This window comes from Pelmatolapia mariae, linkage group LG14 (assembly GCF_036321145.2).
Source record: "Pelmatolapia mariae isolate MD_Pm_ZW linkage group LG14, Pm_UMD_F_2, whole genome shotgun sequence".
Classification (NCBI taxonomy): domain Eukaryota; kingdom Metazoa; phylum Chordata; class Actinopteri; order Cichliformes; family Cichlidae; genus Pelmatolapia; species Pelmatolapia mariae.
Genome location: NC_086239.1, coordinates 6,882,011 through 6,904,398, shown reverse-complemented (window position 1 = coordinate 6,904,398; position 22,388 = coordinate 6,882,011). Strand labels below are relative to the sequence as shown.

At 38.0% G+C, this 22,388-nt stretch overlaps 1 protein-coding gene across 3 annotated transcripts in view; it reads right to left on the bottom strand.

The window, feature by feature from the left end:
* clcn2c (chloride channel 2c) overlaps nucleotides 1–22,388 on the bottom strand; it is a 164,666-nt gene that overhangs the window by 44,186 nt on the left and 98,092 nt on the right. For all 3 annotated transcript variants that reach the window (XM_063492667.1, XM_063492669.1, XM_063492668.1), the window contains 4 exons: nucleotides 22,009–22,093; nucleotides 20,271–20,426; nucleotides 5,488–5,557; nucleotides 4,223–4,333 (listed from right to left, as the gene is read on the bottom strand). In XM_063492667.1, coding sequence (XP_063348737.1) covers nucleotides 4,223–4,333; nucleotides 5,488–5,557; nucleotides 20,271–20,426; nucleotides 22,009–22,093 — 422 coding nt within the window. The remainder of the gene's footprint in view (nucleotides 1–4,222; nucleotides 4,334–5,487; nucleotides 5,558–20,270; nucleotides 20,427–22,008; nucleotides 22,094–22,388) is intronic.

Below are 22,388 nucleotides of genomic sequence, written 5' to 3'. Positions count from 1 at the left end.
GGGAAAAAAGCCCCCCCTCCAAAAACAGATGGGTCAATACTAATATGATTATTTCAAAGAGCAATAAAATACTATCTTACAATGCAGGCATATGACAAAGAGAACCGCTGATTAATGCCAGAGACTCAAGATTCTGACAAGCTGCTGAAATTTCTAACTTACACATTTCACTTTCTCAGTCTCAGTTCTTCAAAGGTCTATGAAGATGTTAAAAGAAAAAAAAAACTTTTTCTTGCACTTGGTTTCTTTACCGTACTGATCCATCAGTGACTTCATTACTGTCTGCTTTCCCCCCAAAACTACAGGAAGTAAAATTAGCCAATCCCAAGATGAAAATACATAATCAGAGGTATTTCAAACTATACAATAGAAAAGCTAATAATGACAAATTACTTGTTTTGGAACATGATCTACAACTTTCTTGTGTGAATTAGTGCAGTGCTTTCTGATGTTTTATAATAAACCTTCCAAGACTCTTTACTTCAACTACTACATGTCCATATTACACTATTTTTGGTTGTTGCTGTTAGCTGTGATACAACATCTTATAAAAACATGCATAAAAAGTGGTCATTTTAGGCTTTACTTCCCTTGGTACAATCAGAAACTGTTTCTACTGAGCCTATAAAGACCTAAAAACTGTACTTGATTTAATTAGCACGCCATATTTAACCATACACTGCTATGGTCGTTGTTGCTACATTTCGATCCAGTTTTGACTTGGCAGTTCTGCTGATTTTTTTGTGGTCATAGCCAGAGAACTGGTTTTTATTACTTTGACAGTAATCGTCGTCTTGAAGTTTTGGTCATTTTAGGAAAAAAAACCTTTGATCTTTGTGCTCGGCAAAATTTAAGGTACATAATTAAACTTCAAATGTCCACCTCCAAGTGTTTAAATCGATATTCCTACAAAACAATCCAAATGTAGCAGGTGTACCAGATGTGCTCCAGCACTACACATGATCATTAACAGCATTTAAAAAAATTATAATAATAAGAGTCTTAAACAACAAAACAACAGAGCACTTCGCTCTCACACTGCAGGCTTTCTTGCTGTTCCTCAAGTATTTAAAAGTAGAATGGGAGGCAGAGCCTTCAGTTTTCAGGCCCCTCTTCTGTGGAACCAGCTTCCAGTTTGGATTCAGGAGACAGGCACTATCTCTACTTTTAACATTAGACTTAAAACTTTGCTTTTTGCTAAAGCATACAGTTTGGATCCAGTGACCCTGAATCCTCCCTTAGTTTTGCTGCAATAAGTGTAGGCTACTGGGGGATTCCCGTGATTCATTGAGTATTTCTTTTTCAGTCAACTTTCTCACTCACTATTTGTTAATAGACCTCTTTGCACTGAATCATACTTGTTATTAATCTCTGGCTCTCTTCCACAGCATGTCTTTTATCTTGTCTTCTTTCTCTCACCCCAACCGGTCACAGCAGATGGCCCCGCCCCTCCCTCTGCTGGAGGTTTCTTCCTGTTAAAAGGGAGTTTTTCCTTCCCACTGTCGCCAAAGTGCTTGCTCATAGGGGGTCAAATGATTGTTGGGTTTTTCTCTGTATTTATTATTGTAGGGTCTACCTTACAATATAAAGCACCTTGAGGCAACTGTTGCTGTGATTTGGCACTATATAAATAAAAATGAATATAATTGAACACTATCTCATCCATACTGACTCAGTTCAAGCAACTAAATACACATTTATCCCCTCACAGCCTTCTCCCCTATGTCCATAAAGCAAAAATCAACTATTTTGAATAATTCAATATAAAAGGAAACTTTACATTTGCAAATCTCTTTAAAAAAATAAATACAGCGTAGTTAAAAGAGGAATACTCTAGCCACATCAAAGCAGAAAGAGCAGCATGGGCAAAGTGAGTGTTTATACTAACAGAGAAAATGGATGAGACCAATCCAAAGAATGAGATGAACACCAGGGGGAAAAAATACCAGAGAATGAAAGCATTAAAATAAAAAGAGAAACAGATGGTGAGTAAGAGAGTCTACAAAGACAGGTTTCATTGTTCTTTCTCCTAACTTAATTAAGCCCATGTATGCCCCTCAGATAAATGCTACTGCTCCCTCTGCCCAGCCCAACATTTATTCCTTAAAGCAAGCTCCGCTGCGAGATGAAAGAGGCTCATCAGAGTGTCAGGCCTGTAAAGGGGTGACTCATCAGCTATAGTGCAGCACAACAACAACAACATCAGCCCCAGAAAAACAGCCACCGCCAACCCATAACACTGGCATAATCAGCACGGCTGTCAACAAGTAGCAACTGTAGCAACGCTGCACCTCATTAGACACACAACTTCAGGAAGAATCTATAATGTATGTAGTGCAACCATTTCTTTAAAGAAACACTGGGTACAGCTTCACTATTCAGTGTATACAATCATTACCCTTTGCTGGTTATTATCACTTATTTTACCATTCCTCTGTGTTTCCAGACAAATAAATCATCTAGACTGATACATCAGACATTAGCTTGTCGCAGTGTTTGTGGCTTCTGATGAGTAACAACAAACAGAAGTAAAGATATGCCATAGGGAAGTTCTGAGTCATTAAACATAATGTCTCAATTACATGGTTTGTTCACCAGAGAGTAAAGATCTCAATATTGTTTGTTTAAGGTACATTTGTTTAATAAACCATACAGGAAAACTAAAAAAATAGAAGAAAATAAATATTTCGACATTATTAATAAGCTAAAATAATCATTTGCATTAACTAGCTCATTAATATCACTGTCCAGAGGGGGTATTTTTTGGACGTTATATGCGTAATTATTGGTAGTAAACTAGTAGTAGGAAATTGTGGCTGTTGATTAAAATTTTCCACATATTCTAACAAACTTATAAATGTTTATCACATTACTTTTACAATTCCATTGCTCTCCTTGTGTTTAACTTACCTTGATATTTGAATAACAAAGCTGTGACACTATGAGTGCAGTGCATTGTTGACTTAATGACTGTATTAGCACAAACTGGGGTGTGCAGTGTGAGTAAAAGTTGATGAGCATCAGCTGTCATATTTACCATTAGCTTTCTATTTACCCTTGTTTAAAAATTGGAACTAATAAAAATTGTAATAAAAATTATCGAGTTTCTGGCAGATTTAAAAATTAAGTAAATACAACCTTTAAAAAAAAAAGAAGTACAAATACAACCTGAGATGAACACTAACCTTATATTACACATTGTTTAGTACAGTTCATGGTTCAGGAGCTTGTAGAACAACCTGTAGCAGCAATAACAAATTCTTTGCATGGCTATTAGTCTGTCATATTAATTTTTTGTGGGCATTCATGTAAGCACAGCTCTCTTAAGGTCCCCAAACAGCATTTTAATCAGGTTAAGGTCTCAGCTTTGACTCTGTCCAGTGAATGCCCAATCCAGTTTGAAACAAGTCTTAGCTGTCGAACACATAGCCTCACATTTTTCTCAAAACAAAGACTATGGTGTACAGGAGTTTATGGTCAGCTTAATAACAGCCTAGGATTTGTCTAATAAATTATAACATGGGATAATGTGTCATGTTTGGTAGTTCATTTCTCAGAAATCTATACAGACAGACTTAAAATGCAGAGAAACAATACAGTTTCTTATCAATATATTCTTTTAACACTTTTTGTATTCATATATATATTGTTCAAGTACATTATTCAGTCAACACAAAACAAAAATATGCCTTTGCCAAGCAACAAAACAATGTCTGCTTCTTAACAGGACTCCTGGATTGCACATTAGCTTGGATATTCAACTTCCAGACTTTCTAGTGGAATATGAACATCTGACAACACCACTGTGAAGAAATTTGTTGTTGTTTTTTTCAGCTGGTGTCTAAACTGTTTTGCAGGAGGTTTCTTTGTCATGACTAGTCTGGGGATCTTATGAATATAATTCGATTTTGTCTGGAGTACTTGAGTCTGTTCATATTCCGCGTCACCTTTAATCAGGGTCAACTTAAAGCCTTAACTTGGAGCTGAAAAACTGAGCAATTCTGCTACAGGAAATATTTCTGTGCATTCACTTTTATTTCTCTTGCCATCAAAGATGAAAGCCCTTCACAGAAAGCCAAGAAGAAAAATGTGTATATAGGTTTATAATGCAAAGGCTGAATCACAGAGGAATTGTAGAAGCAAACGTCTTTTATTGCAGCAAAAATATGTAGATTAGGATGCAGAGTGAGAGACAGTTGAAAGGTGTGTGTCTTTAACTTACCCACAACAGCATAGCCTCCTGGCACTATGGGGTAGATGGTACCATCTGTGTTAATGCCATCAGGGAACCAGGCAGCCATGCTTTCTCCAACCAGACGACCAAAGGCTGCCCCTGAATTACACAGGGAAACAGAGACACACAATCATTGAGACCATTACGCAAGTGCAATATTGGTGGTGGCCCAGTAGATGCTGTAACGCCAACCACTAAAACATAAATCCTTAGGTCAAAAAATACAAACATCTTTCATACCCTAAAAAGCATACTTTTTAGGGTATGCTAAAAAGTTTTATAGTGAAAGTTTAATAACTGTATTTGATTATGATTTTTTCGCTGTTTCCAAATATGAGCAATACACCACTGCTTTGGTTCTCATGTGAACGACAGCATCAAGCACTCCTTATTTGAAAAACCTTTCTCTAAATGGAAATGAACCAATTAAAAAAACGAAAACTGTAACAGATTTAACACTGCGCTTGGACCATACGTTGGTATTAAGCCACACCAGGGTATTTAAAAATGACTGATTTTTTTCCCCAACCGTTTTGAAAATACTGTACATGTACCTTTCTTATACACCAGTACACATGTACTGTACTTTAGGGGTGGTGAACAAGAAAGCTGGTTGTCTGACTCTGTGTTAGCACTGCAACAGGCTGGTGACCAGTCCGGTGCGTACCCTGCCTCCCACCCTATGACAGTTGGGTTAAGGCTCCACCACCACCCTGAATTGGATGTGGGGTTCCTGGTCAAATGTCAGGAGGATATAAAGTTATGAGGTCAAAAGACATCACCTAATCCTATGTACCATATACCTACAGCGACAACTGCCTCCTCTCTCCTCAACTGAGAGCTGGATATTTGAAATGATTGTTATAGTTGCATCTTTTGTTTGGACAGGAAAGCAGGGTAGCAATTAGACTTAGAATAGCAAATTCAATGGCAGCAGTTCCAGTGACAGTCTAGAATGCTAATTAGATTGGTCTCATAAGTTTCACTTCCTGCTTAAATAAAGATACTAATAATGCCAAATAAATGCCCAAATTAAATATAATAACATTATTTGTATTTAATTAGTGGCAAACATATATAGTAATTTATAGTACGTTAACATGACTGACTTTCAAAGGATTTATTTTTGTTTGATTTTCTTGGTAAATATGTTAAATTACACAAACGTAATCCTGTAGAGCAGGGTTAAACCTAGGGTTAGGTTTCTTCTGTCCCTTTACACACACAAACACATGTAGTCATTTACTTCTTACCAATGACAAATACTGGCATGAAGGCTCCGGAGGGCACTGGGATAGTGATGGCCAAGGCAGACATCCAGAACTAAGAGGGGAAAATAGAAGCAGATAAAGAAAGAAAAGACATGAAAAGAAAGAACAGGGTGGCATTTCAATTAGCTTCAGAGTACCATCCGGTGTGCCCCTCGATGATAGCCAAGCTGAACCCTCTACCAGCAGTGAGGAGGCGACCATGCGAGGCTTATTGCTGAGGTTAGATTGAGCTGTCACTTTCACTCTCCATTTGACAAAGACCCTGAAATAAACCCCTGGGTAATGAGCGGACTCTGCCGATTGGCCGACGGTGCACCAGACGAGCGGAGAGACTGCTAATTAGGAAAGAAACAAAAACGGAAATGTCATCACTGACAATGTGTGAGCATTATCGTCAGGTCTGTGTGTGTGTGTGTGTGTGTGTGTGTGTGTGCAAATTTATAAGTGTAGCAAGATGTAGGAAGATGGTTGAACAGAGATGAGTTTTAAAAGGCTGTCATACTCACTTATGGAAATAAAAGTCTGCACTGATACCTGGGACATCGTTAAAACGATGATCCACGCTTACTTGACTGGACTCAATATTAGATTAAAAAGTCTTATTAAAATTCCATTTATACTCCACACTACCAGCAGAGTATTTATCGGTTCTTCAGTAAAAACTGTCTGATCCTTGACACTTGAGGTAGTCAAGACTGACTAAGTCAACCTTCAAAGTTAACTCTAACTCAGTTTATTTGTAGAACAAAGTGTATTTTTGAACCTTTTCAATGCCTTAATAAAGAAATCCTCACAGAGTCAAATCCTTACTTGTTCCCACGGTCGCCAGTTCACACATGAAGGCCATTTGGATCACTTATGTACTGAAGACCGGTAATCCAAGGTGCATTGAATCATGAGCACCAACATGCTGCACTCTACTCACAACACACACCAAAAGCATCTTCCAAAAATTCAGTCTGTTAAGGCTACAAAACAATCACATCTCTCTGACTTGCCCTCAGTGCCAACAGGATTGCTGTGAATCATACACTGGGGAAACCAAACAACTGTTGGTTAAGCGCAAAACAGAAGAGCTACCTCATCGGGCCACAATTCTGCTGTCTACACCTCCGGCCCCGACTCTTGACTCTCAACAATGATGATGTGCACATCCTGGCCAGGGAGCAATGCTGATTTGGGAAATCAAAGAGGCCCAGAAAAGGAACAACCATCATATTTGAAGAGAGATACTCTAGACACCAAACTGACTGTATTCTGCTTATGTAAGAAATTAATTATCTCGAACATGAGTTTTCTAGGAAATGTGAGACTCTGATGTGAGGCTGAAATATTGCTTGTACAACACTGAACTCACTTCTCTGTTAACACTAAATGCTGGTTGAGGTTGTTTCATTTTCCTTTCAGACAGAAACAGAAGTTTAACAGAGAGTACAAGACACATGTACGAGTTTGTTTCAGCTGAACTGTGTAACGAAAGTTGGGAAGTGCCTTAGAATCAGGTTCCCAGTGAATGAGGGGTAAAAATGTTTCAGTGCGAGTCTCCCAAGGTCTTGATTGTCCAATCCATTAAGGTACTAATGAAAAGAAAAGGAAAGAGGATTTGGAGATAAAGTGCTTTAATAGCCCTTGAATTGAGTAATAAACTAATCGACTGTAAGTAAATCAATTAGTGAGTATTTTAAAAGTTCACATTTTTGAGTAAGTTAAAGCTAAAATGTCAAAACTTTTTCTCCAAATTCTGTAATCATTTATTCTGTAATTTGTTAAACTACAGGTAGGCTTGTGCATATGTTTCCATGACATTTTGAAAGAGTTCAGTTCAGATTCTTTATTTAAATCAAAGCATGAAATCCACTGTTTTAAAATACTCTACTATAAATAACAAATTCAAAAAACTATGTCCATTTAAATACAAATATTAACATACGATGTAAAGTTGGGTATACAACATTTTATGGTTGAGACTGTATGTGGTGGAAACAGTTGGGAACAGTTTTTACCTGCTGTTCCCAACCAAGTAACAGGCCTCTACAAAGGGTCACACAGTTGGACTAATATAATCTTTACTGATTTTGTTTCCTTGATCTTGACCTGAGATTGTGAATTTGAACAATTTTAATTGTTTAAGTAGCATCTGCACAGATAGCATGCTAACTCAAAGCTAGCCAAGAGCAGAGTGATGTTAAAGCTGAGTGCATGAAGACCCCAGCCCAGCAGCCAGAGCCTGAACTTCAACAAGAAACAAAGGCAGTGATGAGCAGCTAGACTGCAGCCTCCGTTTCTACCTGTTCATGTTTCTAAAGTAGAATCACTGGGGTAATTAACTTTGAAGTCTGTTTAGGCTCATTGTCATATAATATCTACTTTCACTGCTACACAGATGACACCCAGCTCTATTTATCTTCCAAACCCACAGCTACTCTCCCACCCACATCCATTTCTGACTGTTTAAGTGAAATCAAGGTTTGGTTTACTCATAACTTTCTTAAACTTTATGGCAATAAAACAGAATTTATTCTAATAGGCACCAAATCAAAACTGACTAAAGTTCTAACCGAAGTCTTTCATTATCCATTGATAACGCTGTTGTCACCCCTTCCCCTGAGGATAAGAGTCTTGGTATCATCCTCGACAGCACTCTTTCCTTCACAACATATATAAATAATATCACTCGGTCTTCTTATTTTCATCTTCGTAATATTAACCGCCTTCATCCTTCACTTACTCCAAATAGTACCGCCATATTTGTACTGCTTTTGTCACATCTAGTTTAGACTACTGCAATTCTCTTCTCTATGGTCTACCTCATAAGCCTCTCCATAAACTGCAGTTAGTTCAAAATACAGCTGCTCATATTATATGAAAAATTAGATCTACTGAACATATAACACCTGTTCTAACACAGCTTTATTGGCTTCCAGTTCACCTCCAAGTCAATTTCAAGATCCTGCTTCTTACTTAAAAAGCGCTTCAAAACCTTGCGCTTCCATATTTACCTGACCTTCTCCACATGTACTCACCCCTTCGTACACTCCGCTTTTCTTCAGCTTCCCTTCTGTCTGTTCCACCTGCTCACCTGACTACAATGGGACTGACTACCGAAACTTTGGAATGCACTTCCACCAGATCTCCGGACTATAAACTCTGTTTTTAAATCACATCTTAAAACCCATGTATTCAGAATTGCATACCCATCATCACTTTTCTGTCTAAGTCCATTTTTTTTTTTTTATCTCGTTTAGCTTATTTTTTTAATTTTGTTGTAATAATGTAAGGTGACATTGAGGGTCTTTAACCTCCTAGGACCTGGAGTCCACATATGTGGACTTCACATTTTGGGTTATTTAGACCAAAATACTCAATTTTGCTCTACATGGGCGTGATATCCACTTATGAGGACATTATACTGCTACTGTTCTATCAAAACAAATATCCTCATATGTGGCTCTTATTTTTCTTAAAAACAAAAATAAGGTAAAAAAAAAATGTTTTTACATTCATTGGGCCCCAATATGCCCAAATATCAAAGAGAAATTAAAAATGCATGTCGTGGAAGAGTTCGGGTCTTAGGAGGTTAAATGTGCCAATAAATAAAATATATTATAATTATTTTTGATATGTGTTAATACATAAAAACTAAAAGATCCCGTCTGTGTCCTCATTAGGACAGAGATTTGTGTTGGTGTGTGGGACTCTAGCCTCAGGGCTATATTGTTAACTGGTGAGAAGTTTGAGATGTATTTCTCTTCACCTAGAAACACAAATTTTCTGTTCCTTTTTCCATTACTCTCACCAAATTAGAAACGGATCCTGTTTCAGTAATAAAAAGCTTTTAATATAAAGATGCAGCATGAAAGGGTCAGCCACCATAAAGCGACTTAATAGATATGTACTTAAATGAAAATAGGTCTAGACTGGCTCTCTGAGCTAAAAATTAACCATCAGTTAGAAGTGTGAGTAGAAATAGAGATTATAAGAGACAATGTTTATGCTCAAAGTATCCTGAATAGAAATCTTTAGGACAATTCAGTTATGGCAAAGATAGTGGTTATTACACCAATTTAACAGCTGTAACAAAAAACATGGCAAACAACATTCAAATTTGGGGTCATTTTAGACTGCTGATCAGAAAAAAAAATATCAGTCTAAAATGGATCAATAGTGCAATTAGAGATTATTTTACATGATGTTACCTTTAAATAGGCCAGTACTATTAAATGGTACGTATTCTTCGACATGGAGCAGGTAATGTATTGAGCACAGGCTTAAATTTTCAGTGTTTGCATGCACAGAATGAGACACATGAATCAGTGTATTGTACAAGCCATTACACAAACCTCATCACTGTAATAATCTCATGGTTTCAAATAGACTTTTTAATTACACTCATTGCTCCGTCGCTCTCTCTCCCTTTTCTGCTCCCTCTGCTCCAACTATAGTTAGCTGTAATTAAGCCTGGCTGCCATGGTGACGTAATGGATCTCCTTCTGTGACCCTAAACTGCCGCTGCTTTCGCACCCCGTACAAACACACATATGTGCGTAGGCGTTCACACACACTATAACACGGACTCAGCGAAGAGAATCAGGCTAAAACACAGTCACACACACAGTTACAAAACACAAAATAGGCCTCATGGGAAAATGAAGACAGCAGTGTGAAATAATCTTTAGACTTGCCTTCCTCTCTCATTCTTTCTCTTCCACCTAGACAGTAAAAACTAGAATAAGAGTTGGGAACTTTTAAAAGATCTGAGAACTCATAAGAAGAGGCTTAACTTTATTAGAGGCCATGAACTCCCAGGAAAGCAGTACACAAGAAGGTGAGTGTGTCCTTGGGTATGTGTGGGTTATATCGTCAATACTGAGGCCACACTGATCTGAGAGGAGTCCACTGTTACCGGGTTGTTAAACTACAGGTAGACCTTCACACACCTTGTATTTTATGATACTCAGAAACACTGTGTACATTGTTGTGTTACTTTAAAAAAAAGAAGTAATTTTTATCTGATCTTTGGCTCACAATAAAGGCCCGTAAATTAACTAATAGAAACTCAACATGAACTGTGTACAATTTACTCTAAAATCATAATACTTGTGACTGATTTCTGGTACTAAAAAGTAAGAGTCTGGAATTAGAAAATGTAAAGTTTGGTGGATATTTGGCATTTTAAAAAGTTCAGCAGAAAATCTTGTTTGTTTTATTAAACAAGCACAACAATGAGAAAGTGAATGAAGACAATTGTGTTACAAAAATCAAATCTAAAATTTTAAACAATTTCTTGCTTTCTAAATTCCACTTCAAATTATACTGATTAAGTGTCAGAAACAGTTCAATCTTGATGACTGATAACTAAAATTATTCAACCCAAGACGTTTTTTGTGATAACACCATAATTAAGGTTTCAGCACAAAACCAGTTGGGTTAATTTGTAATAAAGTAATCATGGTCATAGAGTATGACCATAAGTAATCCCTGACATTTAGAATTTATTTTGGTAACAAAATGAATATTTGTTATTTATGTCTACAATCAGTAAAGTTTGTTTTGTGTTGACCCATCCATCCACCCCAGCCTCCACTCAATAAGCACTTTGTCATTCTGTTTTGAGGATGCTCCACCTTTCTTCTTACAATAATAACTAAACAACTTGCTAAGTCAACCCCATGGGAGCCTTTCTGCGTGGAGTTTGCATTTCCCATTTCCCTGGGTTTCCTATGGGTACTCTATCTTCCTTCCTGAGTCCAAAGACACATGTGTTAAACTAACTAGTGGTTCCAAGTTGAACATGAATATGAGACAGATAAAATGTTTAGAATGAAGCACGAAGTTTTCAGTGAGCAGTAAGAAAGAAAAAAGTGCTGTGTCAACATTTACATACATTAATCTGTGTCTGTGTTTTGTTTTTCACCTTAATGTCAACATTAATTAATTTGGTGTGCTTTCTTATGTTCATCTTGTAAGACACACTCATTTTCTGAACCATAAAGGATAAAGATGTTCACATTTAAATTTAGCTATTTTACTCTTAGGGCATTTTAGCACTTATTATTAAAAATGAATATTTTTGTGCATGTAACATTTTTTGGAGACACCCAGTCAAAAAAAGATACAAATATTGTGAAAAATAAGATGTCATTTGCAAATAGACTTTCAGCAGTTCTGTTGAGAGTGTGTAGATGACAGTGTAATCTAAACCAGCAGCCTGTTTACTCATAGTAACATGGTCAAAAACACTTGAGCACGAGTGACTGTGGCAGGATGCTGCAGGCACTTTATTCTCCAGCCTTATAGGACGGAAACCTCAATTATAGCAACTGAACTGATGTCTGCAAAGTAATAGCCGCCAATGGGTACTGCTTCAGGTGGCTTGGAGCTAGTTGTTGCACTTGGGGGCATAAACTAATAGACACGGACAGGATACTCCTGGCTGTAAATATGGCTCCATGGGAATTAATGCTACATTATCGTGTCCACATTTGTAATACCATATTGTATAAATATTTGCAAGCAAGTAAAATATATTTTTATATATAAATCATACTTTAAATGCTTCAATATTGTAATATATGGACTTTCAAGTTGCAACTACTTCCTAGTAGTATGCCAATGCTGTACTAGAAATACAGTTTGTAGGCAAAAATGAGTTTGTATTTTCTGCCTTCATAATTACATCAGCTTTCACGAGAACCCAGACACCACTGGGAGAAATAGCCCCAAACCATGACGGTGTCTCATTGGTTTTACAGATGACTGTAGACACTGTTGTACCTTTCTCCTCCTTCTTCTTAAGAATGGCACTGAGACCATTTCTGATGAGGTTTTCGTTAAAAAAAACAAGCAAAAACAAAAACAAAATACAGATGCATCTCTCAGGGCCTGTGTCAGCTCTTTGCTAGTTGTTGTTTACTAGTAGTTTGCACTTTCCTTAAATCTTTTTAAACCAATACTTACTATACATGGCATTTCTCTGTAGTTTCCTTTGAATACCTTTGTCTATCGTCTGGTTAAGGTTGATTCTACACCATCACTACCACAACAAATGCTAATGCTGATGATTTGCAATGCCATCTTCATCATGATGCTCAGTTTCATTCATTATTATCAATTATACTGCATTTCTCATAAAAACATGGGGGAACAGCAAGTCCCTCTAACTGTGACTCAGCTACATTCAACATCCTGCTGGACCTAAGACAGTTTGTACATAATTAATGGTATATAACTAATTAGAGAATTAATCAACATGGTCTGATAAGTCAAGTCTGACTGTGTGTGTGTGTGTGTGTGTGTGTGTTTTTAGTTTAGCTATAACCCTACCCTGCTCTAACACTTACTGCCAAAGGTTCTAAGGTTTTTGAGCCAAAGTGTGCAGAGAATAAAGCAAATGGATAGTTTTCAATTTGACGTAGCACGACCATATAATTGAGAGCCGATTGTTTTAGAGGAGACACATTAGCATTTCCGAACATATCCCTCTACCCTTTATTTGCTCTATTACTATTTATGTCCTCTTATCTATTGCTCTATCCAATTCTTTGTTGAAGCAATGACTCGCTTCCCCCTGAAGGAGTCATTAATGTTTCATCTAATCTAATCTAACGTAATCTAGTAGATGTACATCTCGCAGAGCTAGTTCACGACCATGAAAATTTATGAGGATCTCTGACCTCAAACTGAAAGGGGACTTTGATAAACAGTGGAAGGCAGCAAACTTAAGACCTGAAAATCAAGCTGGGACTGTTTGGGTTATTGGTTTAAACCGCTGCAAATTCAAGTAGAACAAGTGATCAAGGAAACCACTTGCATGAAATCTTTCCTTATTAAAATCCAATTAGAAAATTCTTAATGAACCTTGTGAATTTTGACAGTAGCTTTAATGAGTCTTATAAGTTCTAAAGCTGCTTCAGGGCTATACTATTTTAGGAGAAAGCATCATTTGCTAATATACGCAACTGAGATTTAATCAGTGTATAATACTAGCTTTGTGCTTGCTCAACAAAAATCTGAACAGCTGCCTTTTAAAAAAAAATGATGCGCCTTAGTTATCACGCCACTGATGTAATAGGCTTTATGTGAAAATGAATGATTAACCGAATCAGCAGTAAAGTGTAAAAAGTAGGCCAGAACGTCAAATATAGACATCTACCCCCCAAAGGTTGTCTTTTCAGGACGTACTTATGTTTTGCCTTTCACTGTAACAGAGCTAATACTTTGACATTTGATGACAAACATAACTACAAGTATGACTTAAATGCAATGCGGTCAAATTACACTGATGCTGACACACTGCTGCTACAGAAGATGTTGAATAAAAATGCTCTGTCAAAACTTTTAAAGCAATTTTAGATTAATTAAATGTATTTTAGGCATTTTGAGTCTGTAAAACAGTGTTCATGGTGACAAACAGATTTTACATGCTGCTACATGCTTGGACCATGATTCTAAATGCACAAAAACTTTTATTGCTTATATATGGGTTTGTGTGGCTCTTGCAAGAGCTCGTTTTTGGCATGATGCCTACTTACTAAAGACACTGTTGAGGCCTTTGGTGTTGCTGGCCAGTGCATTCATTCTTTTTTAACAATTTACCAGATTGACGATTTGGCTACTGCCAAAGTTTTTGCTCTCTCTCTCTCTGACTGGGTTATTTAGTTATTTTGTAGCCAAGTGACAGCTTCCCTCAACTGTGTTGACATTTCTTAGGGGGATGATATTTAAAATTACAGTGGCAATCTATAAATTGAACTACTGAAATCAACTTCAAATAGAAGTCAGTTAGATAGATGTCCGCTTCATCTTTGATGAAATATCAAATGAACGGTTCTCACCTGGTCGTGAAACTACCTGTCAGTAAACTGTCCAATAACTTTTGAGCCTCTGAAAATAAGAGATTTTGTATAAAAATGGCCAAAATTCCTAATAGGTTCATGCAAATTTCAACTAAACCTATAAGTCAGCATTTCAATTACATATTGCATAAGGCTACTTCAAAATATATTGTATAGTGTATGTGTAATAAACAAATGCATGTATTTGTATATGACACATATGGTTATTTTGGTCATATTGCAGCAGACATACTAGATAGTCTCTTGTATATCTGTATTTCACTGATAAGTAAATAGTATACTAGTAATAGCTATTACCATCTGGAACATCTACTGACAATGCTTTGCCAAAATTAAAATCAGATTTTTCTTTTTTTCCAGAAGGCTTTCATTAAAATTAAGCTCTCTCTAAAGCTAGAGAAGAGTAATAACATACTCTCTACCAGATCCCACATGAAAAAACCCTCTAAATTTTCCTTTCAGTCAAATAAGGGGCTCAAATAAAAGCCTTCCCATCTTGCACCTGCGTATCTGGTTAGATGATCAAGTTGCTATTACAACTCATGCTGAGGAGCTGCATAAGAAGCTTTAAATAATTAGGTTTCTTAACACTGCTGCCAACATGATTAAGCCCCTGCATGCTGTCATAACTCTCTTAGAATTAGATTTTTTTTTACTTTTTACCAAATTATTTACTAATACCATGCTAATCATCATCACTTTTAAAACTTGGATTACACAAGAACCCTTGGATATCCCATTTATGAATTACAGAACCTCAGTAGTTTTAGAATATTTTGTGCCAATGGCGCACTAAAGAGGAAGCTAAAATGAAAACATAATAATATTGCTTTGCTATAAGCTTCATTAGCACTACCTTGTTGCACTTTCAATCAGTCATGGTGTCTCTGGTTCAGACTGTATGTCAGGTTTGTCCCACTTTTCTCAGAAGAGTTGTTGGGTTTCCAAGCACCTCTTTGGCCTGTGTCCCCAGTAAGATTAGTCAGCTGCTCCACACATGTGATGCACTTGGGTAGAAGGCTGTTTACATCCTTGGCCTGAAATGAGTAGCTTCCACAATGCTTTTCTTCATTTTTCTTCAGTTGGCGGGTTTTTTTCCTGGTTTTTATTCATTTGCCAGTTAGTTGTGAACACAAAAATTTATACAAAAATGATCAGTTTTCCTTCCTCACAAGTTTTTTCCACTTTCCTTGCTATCAATCACACTTTTAGGTGTCACACTGGGAAATGAACTTTTCTAATGTGCCACATAAGAAACTGGGACTGTTGTAGAGGGCCGCACCAATAAGCTTTTAAAGAACTGAGTTCAGCTTCTTGTTCAGTCCCAGTTTCTTATGTGCCCCCATGGGAGAACTCATTTCCCACCTTTGTTTTAGGGTAACTTGAAACTGAAAGGTGTGTCTGTAACTTACATAGTAATTTGAAAAAGTTACACATTGCAGTTACATATTGTGATAATACCTTATACTCAATACAAAATCCACTGATCCGCCTTAAAGGTGGAACAGACTACATCAGGTCACACCTTCAGTTTTTTTGTCCTTGAGTAAATAACTGCTAGTTTTGTTCTCTTTTTGATCAGGTAACGACAGTAAAGTACAGCCAACCTAAGCTTTGGTCCCAGTTGGTTCCCCCTGATTAAATTAAGTTATATATCTATTCATAAGAGCACAAGACTCACAATTCTTGCACCTTGTGTTGAGACCGATTTTGATTGATGTTTCTTTGACTAAATGATGGAAAACAATGAAATCAGGAGAACAGGAGCAGGCAGACAGAGTGAAGGATAGTCAAGTCAAGGGTATCAGTTATGACGCACTATCCAGGACATTTATACTCTAATTTGTCAGTCATCTGGGAGCCCTCTGTGCTTGCATGTGTGTGTCACATTCAGAGGACAGTCTGTCGCCCAGGGGCCTCATGGGACCCTCAGGGGCCCTTCTTCTATTCCCACTCCAATTACAGTCCCGCCAGCTCTCTGTCACTGACGCACACACACCAACAGATAACAAAGGACTCGCACAGGCTGGAGGACACATACCTATATTAATAAACCCATCTCTTCCTGAGAGCTGTTGATGTGCATAATTGCACACCACTAAAAATAGCATTTAACTACAAAGCATGCCAAATGAGTGTGCAAGTGTGTGTGTGTGTGTGTGTGTGTGTGTGAGTGTGTGTGTGTGAGTGTGAGAGAGAGAGAGAGAGAGAGAGAGAGAGAGAGAGAGAGAGAGAGAGAGAGAGAGAGAGAGAGAGAGAGACTTGAATGCCTTTTCTCTTGGGGAACTTTCTTTAACTTCCTGTCTTGTCTTGTACTGATTTGCATGATTCAAATACACATACAGCAGCTTCACCGGCTGACCAGCTGCTGGAACTGCCTGACACTAAACATTTTATCTGTACCTTGGCTTTCAGAAGTTCAGCTGCTGAATTCGGTCTTCCTGAAGTTTCGACATGAAAAGACGCAACGAGACAAGATGGCTGCCAAGTTGAATAAAAGAACCATTCATTACAGAGCGGGAGAGGGAGAGGGAGCAATCTCTCTTTTGAAAGTCACCAGGCTGAATCCAGGAAAACCAAAGGCTGTAATTAGACAGAGCCATTACAGCCTCACTTTGAATGTTGTGTGTGTGCGCGTGTTGTATTATGTTCTGGTGTGGATGTATGGACTGTAATTGTGTGTAAAAGGGAGACCAAGTGTGTGCATCCATACAGACAGATGTTAAACTGCCCAATGAGATTTTGCAGGGGAGTGATTTAGTTAGAAAAGTTTTGGTGTGTGTATGTGTGCATGCGTGTTATGCCTATCCTATATGTGACCTACATGAAATGCTGCATATTTGGTAACCCTATACATGCCCAGAAGATGCGCATAGGCACACCTACACATGAGGTGGACGTCATGCTGAGAGGAATGATGCTGAAAGACTTTTGATAAAGGACAGCAGTAGGACAGAATCTGACACACACACACACACACACACACACACACACACACACACACACACACACACACACAGACACACACAGGAATAAGACAACAAGTTAGTGGCTTTGATTCCGTTCTCTCTTGCATAAACTCACTCTATAAACTGATTCGAAATTGGGATTTGACTGTGCTTTGTTCACCGAGACCAGAAAAACAGCTGAGAGAGACATTCGCTATTATGCTGTTGAGAAACAATGATAGTGAGTCAGTTTCTGGCACTGCTGTTACATGGTGCACATCATCAATCTCTTTGCTTACATAACTTTGACACCGGAGCTTAGGTAAGTGTTAGATTCCTGTTTCACCGAGTGTCTTTAACCAAATTTTGTAGGACAATGCGCTTGGCTGTAATTCTGCTTTCACAACTTTGCCATTTTATGAAGGGCAGTTTGTGTTTGTTTTTTTGACAAAAGGGAAGCCTAGAGGGCCATTTGTTTACTTTATGAGTTTAATTTAGATGATTTTGTGGCAATGAATTTCAAAGGACCCATTTGTAGGATTTGAAACATTAAAAAAAATGTGATGATTCATAGTGGAAGAACATTGAAACACAGAGAGGCGTGCTGAAACGTAACAGATGCATCAATAAATAATAAAGTATCTGCAAAGAGACTTTGAAATAAGAGTAATACCTGCAGGATGAGCACTTGTGACCATAACAACATGGTTATAGTCTGAATAGTGGTGTAAAAGTTCCATAAAGCAAAAATGACTCACAAGTTACAGAGTGCATGAAAATTATAGGCTGAGGAAGCAGAGAAGCTTTTTCTTCAGCCTTTTATTACAATTCTTATTAACTCAGTCACACACACATTCATGCGAGTGCTGTTTTCTATACCTGAGCATCTTGTCTAACATTCGACACACACTCATACTCCAATGCACACATCGGAGTTGAGGTATCGTGCCCAAGGACACTTCGACATGCAGATTGGAGTAGCCAGGGATCGAACCACCGGGTCATAGCCACCTCTTGTGAAACTTAAAATCTGCCGGTATTAAGCTAATTTGATAAATCTGATATTTAAGGATGTTTAATTGCATATCAGTTTCATTTGCTTTCTGTTGAGACACAGAACACAGAGAAGCAGGAGTTGTTAAATGACGCTCTGAAATGGTCATCGATATAAAATTAGACTTCACTAACGTTCAAATTGTCCAGTGTTATTATCTCAAGTTTGTTAATTATCTACCTCCACCTGAGCCAGGTACCAAGTAAAGTCACATGACTCCTCAGTACTTCCCTGATGTTCGGGGTGTTTTTTGTTTCTGTTGTTTAGGAAGGCAACTTTCTGTTTCTTTTTTAATATTGTGTGTTATGTGATATTTTGACCTCCCCAGTGGATTGCACAGCTGTGTAGCTTTGCTGTAAATAGACTCATGTCATGTACAGTAACAGCTATCCAGATTTAAAAAGCTACATTTAAAAAAAGTCCCCCCAAATCCCCCTCGCAGGCACCCTCTCATATACTCCCCTACACATTACTCAACTCCACTCTACTTGGCACCCACTCCTACTTCTGTGTGAAGTCTACTTGCTGTATGAAGCCCACAACACATTCAGTGTTTTTGTATTGGAAAAGGACATTTCATTTCAGCTGAGCAGTGCAGCCCAATAAGTAAAGGTTACATAAAAAGCCAGACAAGCGGCCCTGTGTTCTTAAACAGGCAGGATGGTGGAGCACAGAACAACCAAACTCATATCTGTTTTTTCTTGTTACTGAGCACTAGAAAAAAAACAGGAGAATGGGCGGTAAAGTAGATAAATGAATACATACTAACTGTTCAGCTTCTTGAGTCCATAGAGGCCAGGACTGCAGAGCCTTCATTCCACCACACTCGGCCCTCACTCAAACTTAGGAGTTGAGCCAAGTCCAAGAACTGGTACTTTGTCTACATATGTCATCTCAGTAAAACCTTTTTTTTTAAATATAAATTTTTCTAGAGATGCATGTTGCATTTTTTCCCACACCTCTCTGCTGCAACATGAGTCACTTAAAATTAACTCTATGGTACAATCCAGAACAGTGGATGTGCTAGAACAACGGCAAACCCTGGATAGCACCGAATGTACTGAACAGACATATGGACATCGGTTCCACCCTGACTCAAAGAACTGGACCAGGGATCGTCAAAATGGTCTGAGCTGTAGGTTCAGTTAAATGTCATTCTGTGTTTTCTACATGTATCAACAGAAGGGCACCAGTTGCAAGTGGAACAATTAACAAATCACGGATGACGCCAATAAGGCCCATTTCCTGAACTCACCAGGAAAGTGTTTACTGAAGCTAAGGATCAATTTCTTACATCTATAGGATGAGAAGTTCTATTTATAGCCACAGTTTAGCTTTACTTTTTGGAATCTGTCCATCTTTATGTCTTCTACATAAAGTCAGAAGACATAGGGATGTGACTTCATTCTTGTAGCCGACTGCTGAATCCTCTTCAATCAGTCCTTTCGCTCACTGATACAGCATCAAAGTGACACAAAACTTTTAATGGCCTCCTGGGAAAACAACTATAACACACTGAGGGGGAAGACAGACAACTTTCTAACATTTTTTTTTATTTAACATGGTCTCCCTTTGTTCTTCACCAGCGAGAAGAAGAGATGTGATCTGTTCTATTTGGCCTATTAGCTCAGCTCTAGTGTTAAATAAAAGGGTGAACACTCCTTGGATTTATAATGCAGTACATCCTGTCATGCACCGTGTATGGGATTTACTCACTGTGCCAGCATACATGCTTCAATTCAGAGAGAAACTAAAGAGTCCAGCAAAGGAAGGGAAGCAACCAGAAAGAGCCAACAGAGTCTAACAACTGTGATAAATTTAGTTTTCACATTAAAAAATTGCAAACAACTGAAAACATTTTACATTAAAAACTCCAGAGTCTTTTTTATAATTTTTTGCTCTTCCTACCTTCATTACGATGAAGAGGACCAGCGTGACAAAGACGTTGACTTGTGGGTGCCTCCAGGCTTGTGCGTTTCCAATGTAGTCAAACTCCTCGGCGATGCCCTGTTTGGCCCAGGTTCGGTTGTCCAGTAATGTCACCAAAGCCTCTTTCTGAGTCAGCTGCAAACCAATCAACATGCTTTATTCAGATTAAGATTCATTTAAAAACTTAAAAGGGGGAAAAAAAAAAAGAAAAACAGGCCAAGTTGGAGGATGGTCACAGACACTCACAGATACAATGCACATAAACAATCACTAGGCCAGTAAAAAACCCTTGCCATGTTTTCTCTGAGTTGCACTATCATTTTTTTTTCTTTGCATTTTGCATAAATCTAAATAAATTAAATAAATCAATATCTAAAAAAGACAGTGTGGAACAACAAAAGTGATAATGAAAGAGAAAACTTTGGTCACATGCGCCTACAATTTTGTGCTAAAATCAAAATCATTACCCATTTCTCTTTGATGCTGTGTACCTATGCTGTGTACTGAAAAAGTAAGAGGTATTAAAAAGAAACAGCTGGAGGAAAATTGTGCAATTAATGAGGTTACTTGGCAACAGGTCAGCACAAAAAAAAAAAAAAAAAAAAAAAGGTCAGCAACATGACTGGGTATAAAAAGAGCATCTCAGATAGGCAGTGTTTCTCTGAAGTGAAGATGGGCAGAGGTTCACCAGTCAGCAAAAGGATGCTGATGCATCCTTGGGTGAGATAGTGAAGTGTGAAGGTGCTTAGCTATAGATAATAGCACCTTATGAATATGTGGGTCTCTGGGTGAATAAGACTTGTACTTAAAAGTGAAAAAGTCCATTTATAGTTTCATAAAGTATTGATCAGTGGTACATAAAATCAAAAGATTTAGAGAATCTGGAGAGCTCTCCATTTTGCAAAGTATTCCAACTTTTTCAGTATTGCAGGCATTGAGTATAAGAGCACAAAGTGAGCTGCAGCTTTTTAAAACTTACAGTGCACACTGGTGGGGATAACGCTGCCCACATCCACAAAGCTCACCAATGAAGAGGTTGTGAGTAAGACTAAGATACACAATTTTGAGTGTGCACTCCAAAGAGGAGTGGGCCAGTGTGGGCAGATTTAGAGCCATACAGGCCTGACTCACTGTCTCATTAGCGGCCAAGACCAAGCGACAGCGCGCGTGTGTGTACTGTCGGTGTGTGTGCAACATCCTCTGATGCAGAGGCTATTCCCTTTCTAATACTGATAATTAAGACAGATGAAGTGAGTGATATTGGAGAGAAGCCACAAGCACACACTTGTGAGTCATCGCAGGAGCAAAAAGACAGTACGCTCATCCAATCCTCCAGGGTACACAGGTGACACACAAACACATCTGAACTGCGCTGCACACATTAAAAAACAACTACACCCTGACATGAATGGTAATAAAGTTGTTATATTAACAATGTAATGATCTAAGTTGGCTCAACAACACAGTGAGACATGAAAATCATGGTTAGATGGATACATCTGAATGCACTCAGGGCCTGCACAGTGACACTTACTGCACATAAATTACGACACAAAAAATGCAGTGGACACATAACATAAATTTTAAATATAATACAATATCATACCATAATGGTCCATAATGCCCCAGGCTTTCTTTTACATCCACTGTAATAGTTGCAGGGTGTTGAGTATATGTAATAAAAATAATATATGTTGAATGAAATTGGGGAACGTACTTTTCCAGCCATAAACTGTCCAAAGCCAGGAGGAAATGTGAGGGTAGAAAGGACTAAAGTGACCAGTGCTGGATACAGCAGACGTCTAAAAGAGGAAGAAAGACAAGGAGAGAAACAGTAAAAGAGATTTAAAAAAGCAGGCACAATCGATGTGTGACACTTAAATAGGCTTGGTGATAAAGCTGTGTTTTCTTTGATTATATAAAGTCTGCACATTTGTGAGTACATGATGACATTCCTGTTAGCACCGCTTCAGACAACTCAATTAACACTATTTATCCCAGTATTTGTACAAATGTCCAACGATGTTTAACCTTTTGTTTTACAGGATCCTGTCGGGGGAACAGATTTTATTGCGGCTACTGAGCAGGTCTGTGTTC